Below are 18,515 nucleotides of genomic sequence, written 5' to 3' on the forward strand. Positions count from 1 at the left end.
ACGGAGGGAGTCACTCCCCCAGCCTCTAGTTGGCCCATATTTTTGTGAAGTTTGTTTAAAAACCTTGCATATATTGTAGAGTTTCTCCTCCTACCTCATATATCGTAAAACAAGTATGTTGAGCACATACTTTTCCTCAGGCTGGGAAGTGTAAGATGATGACAGAAGAGGCAGGGGTATTAAGATTCAAAGGAAGGTCTCCAGGGGCTTCGGATGTCTTTGAGAAAATGACATATGAACCTAAAATAATTTTATCTTTTGGTAGGGTAGTTGAAAAGGAGACAGCAACTCACAAGGAGAAAAATCAAAAGATACAATGACAAAAAGTATAAAGCAATATAAGGCACTTCTTCCACTGGATTCTAAAATGGAGAACAGAGAGCATGAAGCAATGGAGGAAGGGAGGAGGGAAGGCGGTGCTGTCATCTCTGCTAACCCAGACAACCCTGCCACCTGGCCTGGGTGCCGTGGGGGAGAGAGACAGAGAATACATACAGACATAACTTCTTAGGGGGAGGAAAAAGCCAAGAAGGGCAGAAAAATGGGGAAGCAGGCAAGAGAGAAAAAAAAGGAGTGGCCCGGAGGAAGAAATCAAGAGAAAGCCCAGGCTGTGGGTGTCCAGATCCTAAACAAGGACAGCAAGAGGCCCCGTGAATCTAGGAGCACAGTGTCGCTGTCTGAGGAAGGCTTTGCCTTGAAGTCATACACAGGGGTGGGTTTACCAGCAAGCTGGTGAGGTTTGCGCTTCATGACCTTCACTTGCATGGGCCCTAGATCATGCAGGTAGTTGTAGAAGGTTCCAGGTGGAGAAGGAAAGCTGCATGCAAGCAGAATATATTTCTAGGGAGGCATTTCTGGCAAATGGTCTGAGTCTCCAGGGTGCCACTAATCTGTGACTTCTTTTTCTCACTCTAAATTAGTATTTACTTTCGTGCCTAACTTTGTATTTATAATTTTGTGTACATTTTCTTAAAGAGCCCCTCCCCTCCTGAATTTTACATGCTTCGAGTGACATAAAACTTGGATCTACCCCTGTTCTCACGCATAACTTCACATTGGTTATGCCTCCCCCAGGGATTGATACCGTGGGCTAAGGAGGCGGCATGTAGACAACCATACCTAGCAAGGCCCTTTGGTGCAATCCATCCGTTCTAGAAAATGTCAGATGGATTGGAAAATTCTGAAAGCTTTCTGAAACTCTGGAAGGATGATGAGACCTTGAGTCATAGTGGGTCACTGAGTCAAGCTCCAAGAGAGGAATGGATTTGGGGAGGACTGGGAGCAAGCAGAAGGCAGGAGAGCCTTGCAGTTTAGAACAGGCAGTGAGTTTGGGGGCATCAAATTATGTCCGCTCCCTGGGCAGGTGGACGTGGCTGCCTCGCATTTCTAAGAGCAGGGGATCAGGTACCTTCGACTTGGAGACAGTTTCAGTGTTGCTGGCGAGGTCATCGATCTCCATCTTCAGCTCGCTCTTCTCCTTCTCCAGCTTCTGCTTGACGCTCTGCAGGTTGTCTATCTGCTCCCCGAGCTCGGCCACGCTGTCCGCGTGCTTCTTTCGAAGAGCAGCCGTGGTGGCTTCATGCTGCAGGGTGGCCTCCTCCAGGTCCCGGTGAAGTTTCTGCAACTCGGCCTCGCGCTTCTTGTTCATCTCGATCTGGGCGGAGGTGGCCCCGCCGGCTTCTTCCAGGCGCTCGCTGATCTCTTCCAGTTCCCGGGAGAGGTCAGAGCGCTGCTTCTCTGCTTTGGCCCGGGAGGCCCGCTCTGCCTCGATTTCCTCCTCCAGCTCTTCTGTGTGGGCCTGAAAGGGTCACCGCATCAGGAATGTTGGGGGGAGGGAGGAGCCCACTTTGGGAGGGGCAGGGTGAGGGACTGAGGGTAGACACCACAAAGAAAAGACAACACGATAATATTAAGTTAGTGAGGCATAAACTTGGAAAACAATCTAAATGTCCATCAGTAGGGGAATGGTCAAATCCACCGTGATGGAACCATGTTCCAAAAGTTCATGGAGCAGTTAGATTTGACCCATGTCTACCACGGACAGCTCTGCAAGATGGCATTGCTACATGAAAGTAGCAAGTTGCAGAACCATAGTCTCTGTATTATCATATTGAAGCTAAAAAATATAAAGTATATAGAATAGAAAATACACATATATTTAATGAACATATTTATATGCATAAACATAAATGTAAATATATATAATATATGCTTGCATATATTTATGTTCTTGCTCCTTTATATTTTAATATATGTGCATATACATATGTATGTGTGTATCATATATATATATTTCTCCCATAGATAGTCTCTTTGGGTCTTTTTTCTTTTTAAGATTTCATTTTTAGGTCATCTCTACACCCAGCATGGGGCTCGAACTCACAACCCCGAGATCAAGAGTGGCAGGCTCCACCAACTGAGCCAGCCAGGCGCCCGTCTTTGGGTCTTAAATGGATACATAAACCCATAGCAAGAGATCCAGTAGGATACACAATCCAGCTAAAAGTGAGAGTGACTTCTGAGAAGGGAGGGTTATCGGTGGTGACCAAAGCACCCTTATCAATCATATTTGGTCTTATTGGTAACACTGTAATATTCTCAAGGAAATCTATGTATGTGCTACTGACAAAATTAAAATGTTAATTTCAGAAAAAATAAAGGGAAGGGCAGGACATTGTTTCCAGCTCCAAGGACAGGAAGAAAATGAGCAGCTAAAGAAACAAAGTCCAAAGGGCAGGAGGGACCCTTGCAAAGGGTTTTTGGGGTCTTGAAGGTTTTTGAAACTTCTACCTGCAGTTCTTTGATCTTCTTTTGTAATTGTAAACTGTGCCCTTGTTCCTCATCAATTTTGGTTTGTAACTGACTGATTTCAAGCTCCTTCCTGCAAACAGACACACACACACACACACACACACATATATATATATATATATATATATTTTTTTTTTTAAATAACATGAAATACAAGCCTCTCTAAAGGGCTAAGTTGGCACTCGGGCTCAAACAGAGAGGTCAAACACGAGATATCTACTTCTTCAATTTCTCCTCCACTTGCTGCTTGTCATTTTCTAGATCCATAATGGATTCCTGGGACATTTTCAGGTCCCCTTCCAGCTTCCTCTTTACTCTCTCCAGGTCTGCCCGCAGTGTCTTCTCCTGCTCCAAGGAGCCCTCAAGCTGGGGAGACATGGGCAGAAAGGTTGGAGCTTGCCCTTTGAGCCGCACCCGTGCCCGCGGCTTCCTTGGGCTCCCGTGGGGGCGTGACTGCTGGCCTCTGGCCCTGGGAGGGAGCAAGTTTCCCCCTGTGTCCTCACTCTTCCCTCCTGCAGCAAAGGTTACCCCAGGGGGCTGGATCTCCTGGGAGCCTTCTGGTGTCTCTTTCGGCTGATTCCCACTCAGCCTGTCCCTTCCCTGTAGGATCATGGTGCCCATAGGTGCACGCTTGTGCACAGACAGGAACAAGCCGGGCATCTGTGGACGGGCTCTGCTACAGCCAAGCCCGGGAAGGTCTAGATTGCACACTGTCACTCCTCCCAGCTGACACCATGGGGAGATCAGGGCTCCTGTGTGTGTGTGTGTGTGTGTGTGTGTGTGTCTCCATGCATGTGCACACACCTGTGAGTGTGGGGAACAGGGTGGTAGGGGTGGAGCTCGCCTGCTCTGGCCTCAGGAAAACATGAAATCTGGACAAGTTCTAGCCACAGTCGTGAGTAAGCCTGAAAATGTCAGGCCTGGCTCTTTCACCAGGGAACATATATGCAACTGATGAATCACTACAGTCTACCTCAGAAACAAACAGACAACGTAACACGATAGGGGAAAAATGGTAATTGTCATGGTTACCAACAGGACTCATTTTTAACAATGTTAAAATAACTCAATTTTAACAATGTTAGAACAGGATTGGAGATTTTGGAACCTAAGGACCTGCAAATGGATGCTAATTACGATGAAATTGATGATGATGATGGGAATAGTTCAAGAGCTAATGTTTTACTGAACACTCTCTAGTGCTGAGCTTGCTTTCTTTCTTTCTTTCTTTCTTTCTTTCTTTCTTTCTTTCTTTCTTTCTTTTTTTCTCTCTTTCTTTCTTTCAAGATTTTATTTATTGAGAGAAAGCACAAGCAGGGGGCGGTGAGAGGGAGAAGCAGACTCCCCACTGAGCAGGGAGCCCGATGCGGGGCTCGACCCCAGGACCCCGGGATCATGACCTGAGCCGAAGGCAGATGCCTAACGACTGAGCCACCCAGGCGCCCCCGTGCTGAGCTTTCCATGGAAACCCCCTGAAATGGAGCTGGTTGTAGCCCCATTTCACAGGGTAGACACAAAGGCTGCAGAGTTTAAGTGGCTCGCTCAGCATTCCAGACTCGTGTGGAGGGGGCTGAGGTCTGGACTCAGTTCATCTGCTTCAGAATCAGAAGTTAGACTCCCCTCTTAACCCCTGCCTCTGCAAATAACAGCCATTAGAACACAGTAGTAAAATACCCTTACGTCATCTGTTTGCTGTTCCAGCTTGACATTTATTTTCATTAGACTGCTGACTTTATCTTCTTCCACCTGAAGATCATCCAGCGTTTGCTGATGGGCTTCCTGCAGAGACTTCTTCTCCTTGGTCAGTTTGGAAATGTTTTCCTCGAGTGCTGTCATTCCTTCAGAAAGATTCTTTACCTGGGAGGATATCAACACCAATGGAGTGCTCAAACAATTCAATCAGTAGCTATTGATTTTTTTTTTTCCCCTTTCCTTTTCCTTTCTTTTTTGGCTACTGCGTCTCTACTTCCCCCGCAGGTGCTCGCTGTGTAGGCTGCATCATCCTGAAACTGGAAGCCTCCCAGCTCTTCACTTCCTTGCTGGCCTGCCACAGAGCCTCAAATCCCCCCGTTAGCATCGTTCCCTCTTTATCATTCCATATCCACGGGAACGTGTTTTCCAGGCTGGGGGACTGGGATTTAGAATAAGGCAGGAAGACTAAGGAAAGACACCCGTGCCATGCAAGAACACCCAGAATGGGAATCCTGTGCCGTCAGGAAGCAGGAGGGGAGGCACCACACATGAAGCTTTAATCTACGTACGACACTCTTCCAGATCAGAAGTTGTTAAGCTCCTGCCCCGTGGGCTGAATCCGGCCAGGGGCAGGTTTTCTTTAATTCACATAATAGTTTACAACTGCTGCGTAAATTATCAATGTTGAAGGAAGCAGTGAAATTTCACATAAAATCTGGACTCCTGGCGGCGCATGGAAAATCCAAAGCTTTGGGATGCTGGATTTGTATTTCCCCTTGGAAGCAGCTGGGTCAGGGCTTCCGCCACGGCTAGGGCAGGGGCACAGTCGTTTGCCAAGGCTCCGTGTCTTCTGATTGTCCCTTTCCACCATTCCCAGGAGTCTAGCTCACACCAACTCTGGGTCATCTCACACCAGGGTAGCCCCATCCCTTGCTCTACCTCACTAGCAACCATTATTATGTCAATCAAGTGGCTGTGTTTTTCGCGCATTTCTGTAAAATGTGGGGATCCTTAATTTGACCGAGTACTTCCAATGCTTTCTCGAAGGCTGCGTCCGTCTATACTCTGCCAGTAACACACGAGGGTCCCTGTTTGCCCACGTCCCTGCCGGTGCATGGGGTCACCCCGCTTTCTGCCTCCTTCGCCACCTGCCTCCCTCATCACCTGCCTGGCCCCTGGAGGCATTTTGGTTTGCTCTTCCTGAGCCAAGTGCAAACAAAAATGAATAGGACGCCACCCCTGTGGAGGATCTCTTGCTCTGTGCAGGATGGGTTGGGGGCTGGAAGTTTGGGGAGCCACCAGCCGGGCAGGAGGAGGGTTGAGAAGAGCCTGTGGGACAGAAAGCAAGGCAGAGAAGGACGGAGCTTGGTGGGACCTTACTGCCCTTCTGCTCGCTCTTGCCTCTGACTTCAGGACTCGGCAATGAGTGCTCCTCACCGAGAGGGAGTAAGGATGGTTCCAGAAGCCGTGGGACTCCCCAGTTTGCCCACCTTGTTCTCGGTGGCGTGCTTCTCCTTTTCCACTTTCGTCAGGGTCAGCTCCAGGTCGTCGATGTCCCTTTTGAGAGATGAGCATTTATCTTCCAGGCTCCTCTTCTTTGCCATGAGGTCAGAGTTCACCTCTTCTTCCTCTTCTAGTCTCTCATTCAGCTCCTTGACTTTGGCTTCTAGTAGGATCTTGCTTTTGATGAGCCCTTCACAGCGCTCCTCTGCATCCATCAGGTTTTCTGTTTCCTGAAAGAACCAGATGGTTGTATTTCTGTAAGGCTCTCAGCGAACCCTACATGGGGACTGCTCTGCCCTCCAGAAGCCCACTATCTGGACCTGAGCCAAGGAATGGGTCACACACGCGCACACACACACACGCATGCGCACACAGGCACCCACGCACGTGCACACACACACTCACGCGCACACACACTCGTGTGCACACATGCACACCCACACTCATGTGCATATACACATACACATGCACACACACGCACATATGCACCCACACATGCACATACACACTCATGTGCACACACGCACACCCCCACACTTGTGCACACACTCCCCCACTCACCCCCACTCATGTACACGCACGCGCACACACTCGTGTGCACACCCACCCACACACACACGTGCACACACCCACACACTCATGTGCACATACGCACCCACACATGCACACACTCATGTGCACACACGCACACACGTGCACATACGCACACCCCACACTCATGTGCACATACGCACATACGCACCCACACATGCACACACTCATGTGCACACATATGCACACCCACACACTCATGTGCACACACAGTCATGTGCACACACACACTCATGTGCACATACGCACACCCCACACACTCATGTGCACACACGCACATGCACACCCACTTGTGCACACACACGAGCACACATGCACACACGCACATGCACAAACACACACACCACTTGTATATTATCCGTATACCTTTYTTTAACCACCAAGGACATCCACTTAATAGAAATTCACGTGAAATATTCCAAACAAAGGAGTCCACACAGTTCACGAAGCTTCTGTCAATTTGCCCAAGGTCGGCCAGCCGGCCATTTCACTCTTCCTTTCACCACCCATTGAAAAATGACTCCTCTAATCAATGTTAACACAAACTAACTGGTATTTTCAAAACATTACTACCTTTTAACTTCCAATGGAAAGCTGCGGTCTCTCCCTGTGAGCTCTGCCTCCTCGAGCCACAGAACAGGAAGTTCAAAATAGGAATAAAGTGATTAAGTAGATATATGTCCCAGAAGGCTCTGTAATGAGTTTCTTGGATAGGCCAAGATTAGCTAATTCTATTCTTAAACCTAATTGGGTTATATCTTCTTGTACAAGAGTGTTGTAAACTGGACCCACATTTCAAGGTTATGGATAAGAATAAGCGCCAGTGTTAATTGAACATGTACTATGGGCTCGGCATTTCACATGCATGGACTCATCTGATCTTCCCGACAACCCGATGACATGTGTGCTGTTACTGTGCCCATTTTACAGATGAGAAAACCGAGGCACAGAGAGGCTAAGTAACTTGCCCGAAGCCACACAGCTATCAAGTGGACAGTTTGGGATATAAACCCAGCTCTCTGGTTCCAAAACTGATCCTCTTGCCCACTGGGCTTGGGAAAGTGCTCCTAATGACCACACTGTACTGATTGGGAAAGTATAAAGGGGAGGAGAAAATGCTTTGTATGCAAGCCATTTGGGAGTTTATTAAAAGGCCCTAGCTTGTGAATTGATACAATTATCAACTAAAATTATTCCTCCTTTGAATTGTTTTAGTGATTTACTTTAATTTTTATTTACATGCTTTTTTTTTTTTTTTAAGACCTGGTGCATTCCTGACAGGTTTTAATCATGAGGACAGACACATTCCCCGTCATACCCACAGCAAACTAGGTCTAACTCCGCCGTGGAAGACAGACAGAAATGAGGGTGGGCCGAAATCCCCTTTGCAGACAGCTTCCCCTCATCTCGGCAGCCACCAAGCCCCGCCCCCTCCCTCTTCCGACCGGCCGGGTGGCACTGCAATACTCCATACATCCACTAGGTGACACCACTGCCCCTTACGTTGACGCACCTGCTGGGGCCTCGGTGTTGCTCCTCGTTTCTATCCTCACGGGGAAGGTACTTACAGACTGGACCTGCAGCTGGAGGTCATTCTTTTCCTGCAGCAGGGACACCATCTTCTCCTCCAGCTCCTTCCGGCGAGCCTCAGATCTGGCCAGCGATTCCTTGGCCCTCTCGAAGCCTTCCTTCATGGTGGCCATCTCTCGCTCCGCCTCCGCGCTCTTGAGGAGCGGCTTGATCTTGAAGAACAGGCTCATCCAGGGCCAGTGCTTGACGTTCATGAAGGCGCGGATGTTGTACTGGATGCAGAAGATGGAGTCCCTGTGCACCCCGTCGGACTGCGTTAGTGAACCACAGCAAGGACTGGTGTCCGCCCCCACCCGCCCGGGGGGCCCAGGCCCTTCACCCTTGCCCGCTAGGTGGGAAGCAGGGGCAGCCAAGGTCTGCGGCTCCTCTGGGCCCTGGGGTGTGCTCTGCAGATGCGGGGCAGAGGCAACAGTATGCACAGAGGGTGGGAGGTGAGAGAGGACACGGGGTCATTTGTGGACCCTCCCCCCTCCGGCCCCCCGGGCTTCCGTCCCCATCGCTGGCCTGGAGATGCGGTGCCTAAGATCCTGATTACCGACGCTAGGAGCATCTTCATCTCCACTCTCCTGAGTCTGTTTCCCACAGTTTTTTTTTTTTTTTTTTTTAAGATTTTATTTATTTATTTGACACACAGAGCGGAAGGTGCAAGCAGGGGGCGCGGCAGGCTGAGCAAGAAGGAGAAACAGACTCCTTGCTGAGCAGAGAGCCTGATGCGGGACTTGATCCCAGGACCCCGGGATCAGGATCTGAGCCGAAGGCAGACGCCTAACGGACTGAGCCACCCAGGCGCCCGTCTCCCACATTTGAATGGCTCTCACCTTTTTGAAAGACCCCATTGCCTTTGATTCCATGATTCCTGCCTCAGGGTGCTCTGATGTGTGGGGTCCCTCTTCCTGCTCCCCTGTGGATGTACACCCAAGACCGTCTTCCCGACACCTGCTCTCCTAGAATTCGCCGAGTTTCCTGATTTTGAGTGTTGCCTGTGTCCAGGGTCACCTGCCTTACCTCCTACTCCGTATCCTCCAGAGCTCACGTGTGCCTGACAACTTGCTTCCCTTTCCCATTAACCAGCTCCTGCCGAGGGCTCTTCTCTCCCGTTTGTGCTGGCTTCCATTGACTTCACCCAGCTAGAGGCCCACGAGGTGTTCTTGACTAATGCACGGTGGTGGCCCACGCGGCAACGCCAGCGTTAGGGCTATATAGGGCATCAGGGAATCAGGGAGAATGGACCTCCCCGCAAATTCCCCTCTCCCTGAAATTCCCGCACGAAACCAGCCACCAGTGTTGCTGGTGAATTATCGAAGGAGTAAAACTCTTCAGTGTCCCTGGACTCCGTCCCCTGCTCCCTCACCGCTGGGCTATGATTTAGTTCAGGTCCTTGTCATCGTCTGCAAACCTAGTCTTCCCACTTGTCCCCATATGCACCTGCCAATTCTTCCCAGCTGACGCCTGCGTCTGGTCTCATGAACATGGTACAGGGAAGCCTGTGTCGGGGGCATCTCCCTCCCCCCTCCCACCATGGTGGCCTCCAGGCTATCCTTTCTCAGGCCAAGCAAAGCTTCCTTCAGAAAGTTCTTTCCTCTTGCTGACCCCTTCAGCCTGCCCCAACTCCCGGCCAGGTGGAGGGCTTGTTCTCACCATCCCCCACTGCCCCGAATGTGACTCTGACTTTGCACTTGTCATGCGTGTTACAGTCAGCCAGGCCAGGGTCTGTTTCCAGCCCACCCCTGAGCCCCTGGAGGGCAGGACTCCTCTCTGTATCCCCAGTGCCATGCAGGGTCCCCAGCACAGAAGGGCTGCTCGGCAGGTGTTGGTTAAACGAAGGAGTGAGGACATCCATGCCCGAGACTGAAACCAGGAAGCGACCAGCAGCTGCGAAGTAGGGAGGGCAGGGTAAGGCGGGGCGGGGGTCCGCATCACCTGCTCTCCATCATCTTCTTGAACTCCCCCCGCATCAGGTACCCCCTGCAGATGGCCTGCATGCGCGTCATCAGGGTCACCAGCTTCTCGTCCCTCATTTTCTCCAGGAGTCCAAGAAGTCCAGCTTTGAAAAACACCTGCGTCAAAGGAGAGACGAGCCCTGCTTTGTTCTCAGCTGCCGTGCAAACCGGGGCCCTCCACGGAGCCTGTTTCTGCCCAGCCCAGCCCGCAGCCTTTCAGAGCCGTGGCCTGGGACCGGCAGTCCGCTGGGCCTCACAGTGGCCTCTCCCGAGCTCTGTTCCACAGGACGTTCCAGGCCCCTCCAACCCCCACGGACCGATTCGGACAGAGCTCACACACAAGAGGCAAGGATGTGTGCAGAAAGTACCCTCCGAGCTCAACTGTGCCCAGATTGGGAGAAATTCATAGACGGTTCTTCCCGTTCTCCTCTCTGTCTGCCCTCTGTCCTACCCTCTGGCCCACTCGCCCGTGGCCCCTACTGCCAACATTCCGAGGAAGCAGGGCTCCCGGGGGGGCGGGGCACGGGCCCCGACTGGCCCTTTCCAGGAGGGAGAGCTCTGCAGTCAGGCCAGGATTTGAAGCTGGCCTTTGTCCCTCACTGTCCATGTGAACTTGAGCAAGTTTCTTGCCCTCTGGGAGCCTTTATTCCCCTGCCCTCCCTGTAACCCCACAAGGTCAGGACTAGCCTTATCACCTTCGGGTTATCGGGAGGACTGAATGCAAGGTGCATAGAGGGCGAGTCACAGGGCCAGATCCTCACCTGCTCAATAAATGGTAGCCATTTATATCTGTTATCATCATTCCCTCCCAGTTTTCACTGTTCCCGAAATGCTTGCTGCATTCTCCTCCTTCCTTGGCTCTCTGGTCCCATGTAAGAGCGCCTTTGCTCTGCTCTCTTAGGACCCTAGAGCTTTCTATTGCTTTCTTCCATTGCTGGGGGTGAGGGGGGCTGGTTTCCAATTAAGCCTCTAGACACTTAGAAATCAACATGGAGACAGAATTCTCGATACCTAGACCCAGGCTCCTTCTGTGTGGGCTCCTGCGCAATGGGGTCATCAGGTTGGCTGGGTGGGGAAAGAGGCCCTTTCCTCCCACCAGCCGACAAGCAGCGCGGGGCTGTGGGTGACATGCGGCAGAGCGGGGAGGTGTCCCTGGTTTGCGTGTTCTCACCGTGGTGTGGCCAAGCCTATACTGCTCCCGGTCCACGTCGATGGAGCTCAGAAGCTTCTCAGAAGCATTTTTGCTGTCAATAAACTGTCCTTCAGGGATGGCACGGGCGTTGAGGATCCAGTACCTGGGGGGGGTGGGGAGCACGGTCGGTTGGCTACCTGGAGATAGCTGGGTGTGGGGGATCTTGGGGTAGAAGGGCCTCTGGCCGCACAGAGCTGGGAGGGTGCTCCCTCCATGCAATTTCCTGAGGGCCTCACCCTGCCTCTCTCTGCTCAGGAGCCTCACCCCTGCCAGGGCCCAGCCCATTCTGTGATGACCCATGGCCAGAAAGGCCATGCCCTCCCCTGAGGGATCACGGACTCTGGAGAGCCACCCCAGTTTAGGTGACAAGAGTTGGCGAGCAGTTGGCCGAGCACACAGGAAGCCGAGAAGACCCCTTACCCTCACTCCAGTCTGGCTTTGGAGGCTGGGTCAGGCCTAGCATCTACTTAGGCCCTCTTCATTGGCTTGGCAGTGCTAGGCTGGGAGGCAGTTTCCGTCGAGGGACAAAATTTCCTGAATGGATTCAAACCCGGAGAGAGGCCCCATAGCTGAGACAGGGCCCACCCCCTACCTAAGACCAGGCCTTCTAGAACCTTTGCCTGCTCCAACCTTAGGAGGAAATGGAATGTCGTACAGCTAGTCTGGGAGAGGAGGGTACACAGCTGGAATTTTGTCTTCAGAGGAAATAGTTCTTATCTGCATAAAAGAACCTTGAAATCCTCTGTGACTTGCAGACCTTGGTCCTCCTATCTCTGGAGTGTTCTCTCCCTTCCTCTACTCCAGACAAGGCCTGGAATTGTGGGCCCAGATGGCAGCTGGGAGGAGAAAGCTGGTCTGGAGCAGCAGGACTCAACTGGGGACAAGTTAACTCCCCCCCTTCCCCCCGCCCCAGCCCAGGGGACATCTGGCAATGTCTGGAGACATTTTTGATTGTCCCAATGTGTGGGTGGGGTGTGGTTTGCTTCCAACGCTGTAGGTAGAGACCAGGGATACTGCTAAAATCCTCCAACACACATGACAACCCCCATAAGAAAGGATTATCTCGCCCCGAACATCAATAGTGCGGAAGGTGAGAAATTCGCTCTGGAAGCACAGTTGAGCTGGAGGGTTGGGGCTCTGATCCTGGGACCACTTTGGGCATAGATCATCCCCCCAGCTAAAGACAAGGCTCATGGAAACCCTGGGAAGCTGTGAGCTCACTAAACACCCAGCCCAAGGAGTTCCTCTGGGGAATGCACAGGGTCACCTCAAAAGGAGAGAGATGCGGGGCGCCTGGGTGGCTCAGATGGTTAAGCATCTGCCTTTGGCTCAGGTCATGATCTTGGGGTCCTTGGGATCGAGCCCCGTGTCCCTGCTCAGCAGGGGAATCTGCTTCTTCCTCTCCCTCTGCCACTCCCCCGGCTCATGTTCTCTCTCTCTCCCTCAAATAAATAAATAAAATCTTAAGAGAGAGAGACAAATGCAAAGCCAGGTGACCTACCTCTGTTTGAAGTCAGCATAGAGGATCCGGCTGGGGAACCCCTTCCTGCAAATCCGGATGCCCTCGAGGACCCCGTTACAGTGTAGTTGGTGCATGACCAAGTAGTGGTCCATCACGCCTGGGGAGAGAACGTCCCGGGGGTATGTCGGTGGCTTTTTCATTGTCTTTGATGGTCTGGCCACCGAGGGACACGCCAACGCACCCAGACTTGAGTGGATAAAGTTAGTGCCAGCTCTAAGATGGAGGGGCTGGGAGAGCCTGGAGCCTATCTACAGTCTCACAGTAGAATAATCCCAAACTCCTGGGGACACTCGAGCCTCCCATTCTTATGGGCTAAAAGCCAAAATATTGATCTTTACCCTGTTCATGACCCTTGAGACTTAGCTAGGCTGGAATGAGCATGGGTACCCTCTGGACTTCCCATTAGATAACGTGATATGCCCTTCTCTACTCAAGGTCATGTAGCATCCGCAGGCTGTGCCTTTAGTGGGAGAGAGAAACAGAGAGAAGGACAGCTATGCTTTAGAGGGTGCAGGGAGTTGAATGCAGAGCACTTATCTGCTAGCTGCTGAGCATGAGCTCTGGGAAGGAGTTGGGGGGGCACTAATGCTGGGAGGAAGAAGAGGAGCCATAGGGACAAGCTCTTATCAGGGATTCTCTTGGGTCAGGCACAAATCAAATGGGCACTGGGAAAATTCTGTACTGGGGCTGTGTGAGGGGTTAGGAGCCGTCTTATGGCTGCATAATGGCTTTTCCTTGTGAGTTCCCTAGGTTGCTGGGGAGAGGGAGGGCTAAAGCTGTCTCTGATGAACCTTCTGGAAACTGCTAGAAGGCTCACAGCTTTCCTTGGTGGCTGGGAGGAGAGATGACTATTCATTTACACAATTTTCAAGGTTCTGCTGGAGCTGCGCCATCTGATACAATAGTTTCTGGCCACGTGTGGTTATTTAAATTTAAATTCGTTAAAATGAAAAGTTCATTTTCCTAGGTGCACCAGCTGCATGTCATGTACCCAGTGGCTAACGTACTGGACGGCACAGACGTGCAACATTTCCATCGTTCCTGGAGATTCTACTGGCCAGTGATTCTCTCGAGGAAGGAGCGGTTAAGACCAAGGAGAAACATATCAGACACTCCGAGGACCTTTTGTGGGAGCGAACCTGATGGATCACCAAGTCCAGCTCCCAGTACTTCTCGGATGAGGATTTTGAGGGGCTCCGATGCCGGCTTTGGCATTTGCTACCTGTGTGCCCCCATTTCCTGGAGGGGTGAGGGCCCTGCTGCCTAGTTGCAGAGCTGAGACTGGGCTCCCGCCTTCCCGGGGGGCCCCTGCTGTCGCTGCAGGCTCAGAACCGGCTTGACTTCGCCCAGGGCTCTCCCCATGTCCCTCCCAACCCAGGCAGAGACGGTGTCTGGAAAGCCCACAAAGACAATCCTCTCTGCCCTCTGACCCATGTGCAAAACTTCTAAAACGTCCCCTGAGCTATTGCCTTATCTTTCTCTCGTTACCGCTGCTAAAGAATTTTCTCTTTATCCCTCATTTGTCACCTCCGACAAACTCCTCTCTCCTGCCATCTCCGCTTCAGGGGCATTTGTGTGAATCAGTGTGTCTTACGGTCTGTATTTTATGATGCTTTGGCAAATCGGGGCCTTTGCGGAGCCCGAGAGACTGCCCCTGAGAGCCAGTTCCTAGGGTGGCAGACTGCTCCCCTGGGAGCACACATCTCACCCCCCACCCAAGCTAACCAACCCAAAGCCCGTGTCCCTCAACCATTGTCTCATCAGGCTGCCGCGCTCAGGCCAGGCACCGGACAACCAGGGCAGCCCCCACACCTTGGGGCCTGCTGAAATGATCCAAACTAGCCCCTCTTAACCTGCTCAGCCTGCTTGCCCATCCCTCCCCATGCCTTCCCATTGATTCCCTTGCTCGAGCGGCCACCATCCACCAGGCACTGAGTGTGCCTGCGGTTTGATCCAGGACCAGAACTCCAGCCCCGGCTCCGGAGGCCCTGGGGCAGGCACTTCAATCCCCACGGTCTCAACTCCCTCTTCTAGAAAATGAAGAGGACCCACTAGGTCCTTTCCAAAGCCTCGCCCACGCTCCTATAGTAGAGTCTTAGTCTATTCTCAGAAATGAGAAAGAAAGGAGAAAGGGGCCAGAACGAAGGAGAAGCAAAATCGACAGGAAGGGATGGAGATTTCGTCACAATTCACCTTCCAAGAGAAAAAGGAAACCAGTGGTTTGCCCGGACCCCCGGGGGCCCCTAGAGGGACAGGTTGCGCCCAGCGAGGGGCCATCCATCCCCTGTCACCTGATTCGTGCAGGCAGGTGCTTTATGGACAGCCCGTTTGATTTGTGCAGACGTGTGCTCAAAAGCAATAATGGAAATCCGCTTTCTTTGGGACAAGACAGCTACACACAAGCCAACAATCTCGTCTGATGTGTAACCAGAGAAACAGCTCTGCTCCAACACTGGAGGAGAAATGGGCTGTGCTGGGCGCGCTGGCAGGGGTGCCGCCGGCAAAGACAACAAGGGTCCAAACGGGGCGCCGGCCGGTTTTTGCCTTTGACTTAGATTTTCACGGAAGATGGATCCCACTACACATAGTAGATGTGGTCGTTTGGAGAATTAAAATGCCTGGTTTTCAGTAATAATAGTAATACAAATAAATATCGTAAGAATTAATAATGTAATTATACTATAATAATATCACAAGCAATTAATCTTTAATGTAATGATAAAATTATTTCCCCACGATGTTATAATTTCTCTCATCGTTATTATCATACATAACATTATTACATAATTCTTCTTCTTGTAATTATACTAAACAATTATTAGCATTATCATTGACAGCCATACACTGGGTGTTCTCATGGCACTTAGTCCTGCTTGAAATGCTTGACATGCAGTCACTCAAGCGATCCTCACAACCACCCCGTAAAGCAGGTTGAGTGAATTAATATTTACAGTTTATAAGCGCTCATTACATAAATAAATGAATAGCTGAGTGCATGCATGAAATGCCACTTTAATCTTCATTTTGTAGCCCAGAAAGCTAGAGTACGCAGCTATGGGTCCCATGGGCAGTAACAGATGGAGCTGGTTTTTTTTTTCCTTTCGGCCTCTGAAGCCCTCTGTTCCCTTGTCACATTGCAGAGGCAGGATGCTTACTCATGTTTGGGATAGATAATTCTATCAGCTATAAGTGAGCCGCCTCGGAGTCAGAGCTCCGTGCGACTGTGTGTTCTTCTCTTTGTGACACACAGCACTGAGATGCTGCTACCCTCTAAGAATATTTCTGAATCGGGGACTGAGGGATGGTTAAGGATCTACAATACCGTGCAGTGTTCTAAGATCTACAGTTCTCAGTTTTCCCATCTGTAAAATGGAGAGAACTATACTTACCTCACTATTAGAAGCAGTAGAGATGACAGGGTAACGGTATACCGTATAGGCTTGGGAAACAGGTGTTTTAACTGTGGAATACTCGAGATGCAGTGGTGCTCTCTGGGGGAAAGGAATCACAGAACCCTTGGAGAACCTCATGAAAATCACGGATCTGATGTGCCTCTACATGTACTTAACTATTTGGGATATGATTTCAGAGTAGGGGTGCCAGATAAAATACAGGACGCCAAGGTGATTTTGAATTTCAGATACAATAAATCGTTTTTTAGTGTAAGTGTATCCCAAATACGGCAGGGGTCATACTTACACGAAGACATTTTTCATTGTTTATCTGAAATTTGAACTTAATGGGTATTTGCTAAATCTGGACATGTTACTTCACAGATGACGTTGAGAGGTGATAAACACCATAACCCTCTGCTCAGGGAAACACGCACGCACGCAGAAGTTTGCACACATCTTGGGGAGTCCTGTTCTAATGGACTCTTACTCACCGGGAGCCTTGGTCTCATTGGGAATCAGGCATCGCACAAAGTGAGGGTGAGTGCTCCTTAAATTGGTCATCAGCTTGTTTAAATTTTCCTGGGACACAAATCAGAACAAGCACATCTACCTCAGCAAATGCCATTTCACGGGGGCAGAAAAACAACCGAACGTAGAAACTGCCAAAACACAAACCCTGAACACCGCCGACACGGTCTGGAAAGAGGAGCCTTTCTTCTTCCCACCTTTCTTGCTTCCCCCGGAGTCACCTGGAGACAGACCACAGGGAGTGCATCAGATGCAGCCCTGAGCTGTCTCCCTGCCCCCCACCCATGTTATTGAGATATCATTGACATATAAATAACACTGTGTAACTTTCAGGTGTACTGACATGATGGTTTGATGCATGTGTATGTTTTGAAATAGTCACATTAAGTTTAGTTAACATCTGTGCCCATACATGGTTACAATTACTTTCCCTGTGATGAGAACTTTTAAGATCTACTCTCTTAGCAACTTTTAAATATGCAATCTGGTATTGTTAACTATAGTCACCATGCCGTACGTTACATCCCAGAGCTGATTTATCTTATAATTGGAAGTTAGTACCTTTTGACACCTTCATTCAATTTCTCCACTCCTCACCCCCACCTCTGGCAATCACAAAGCCTGACCTCTGTTTCCATGAGAGATGGGTTTTTTTAGATTCCACATATAAGTGAGATGGTACAGGATTTGTCTTTCTCTGTCTGCCTCATTTCCCTCAGCAACATGTTCTCAAGGTCTATCCACGTTGTCACAAATCCAAGATTTTCTCTCTCTTTTTTTTTATGGCTGAATAGTCCACCATGTTTTCTTTATCCATTCATCTCGATGGACACTTACATTGTTTCCGTGTCTTGGCTATCGTAAATAATGCTGCAGTGAACATGGGGGTGCAGATAATCTCTTTAGGATAGTGACTTTTCTTCCTTCAGATATGGAATGCTGGATCATATGGTAATTTTATTTTTAATTTTTTGAGGAAACTCCATACTGTTTTCCACAGTGGCTGCACCAACTTACATTCCCACCAACAGTCCACAAGGATTCTCTTCTTTTAGTGGTGGCCATGTCCTTGAAACCCTGAGATAGGACTTTCGGTTTTCTTTTGATGTAACACAGATGAAGGGTTCTGGTTTTTTTTTTTTTTTAAGATTTATTTATTTATTTGAGAGAGAGAGAGAGAGAGAGCAGGGGGAGGGACAGAGGAGGAGAGAGAGAGAATCCCAAGGAGACTCTGCACTGAGCCCGGAGTCTGACACGGGGCTCGATCCCAGGACCCCGACATCATGACCTCTGCCAAAACCCAGAGTCTGACGCTTAACCTACCGCGCTACCCGGGTGCACCTTCTTGTTTGTTTTTTAAAATGATCTAATTATAGAGTGAATGATTATTTTGCCTGTATTTTCACATTAAGAACATTACGTTTTTAAATTGATGCATTTAAGACAGTCCATAATCTTAAAACCCTATTTTGGCAATTATTTTAAAAATATAATGTGAGTAAAGGTAACAAGTGATCCTGGATTGTGCAACCATTTTGGAAAGCAGTCTGGGGTTTCCTCAAGAAGTTAAATATAGAGTTACTGTATGACTCAGCAATTCCACTCCTAGGTAAATGTCTAAGAGAATTGACACCATATGCCCACATAGAAACTTGCATACAAATGTTCATAGCAGCACGATCCACAGTAGCCAAATGTCCATCAACTCATGAGTGGACAGACAAAATGTGTGCTATCCATGCGCTGGAATA

The 18,515-nt window shown here is 50.0% G+C and overlaps 1 protein-coding gene across 1 annotated transcript in view; it reads right to left on the reverse strand.

Annotated features, from left to right (window-relative positions):
- The window catches only part of MYH13 (myosin heavy chain 13), a 48,331-nt gene that overhangs the window by 13,561 nt on the left and 16,255 nt on the right, over nt 1-18,515 (reverse strand). Inside the window, 11 exon segments of the mRNA XM_025863908.2 lie at nt 1,409-1,798; nt 2,791-2,881; nt 3,032-3,177; nt 4,492-4,668; nt 5,994-6,236; nt 8,166-8,421; nt 10,108-10,244; nt 11,299-11,422; nt 12,821-12,938; nt 16,728-16,815; nt 16,912-16,985. Coding sequence (XP_025719693.2) covers nt 1,409-1,798; nt 2,791-2,881; nt 3,032-3,177; nt 4,492-4,668; nt 5,994-6,236; nt 8,166-8,421; nt 10,108-10,244; nt 11,299-11,422; nt 12,821-12,938; nt 16,728-16,815; nt 16,912-16,985 — 1,844 coding nt within the window.

Source organism: Callorhinus ursinus, unplaced genomic scaffold, assembly GCF_003265705.2.
Source record: "Callorhinus ursinus isolate GAN/ISIS: 27379988/994484 unplaced genomic scaffold, GSC_fseal_2.0 scaffold43, whole genome shotgun sequence".
Classification (NCBI taxonomy): domain Eukaryota; kingdom Metazoa; phylum Chordata; class Mammalia; order Carnivora; family Otariidae; genus Callorhinus; species Callorhinus ursinus.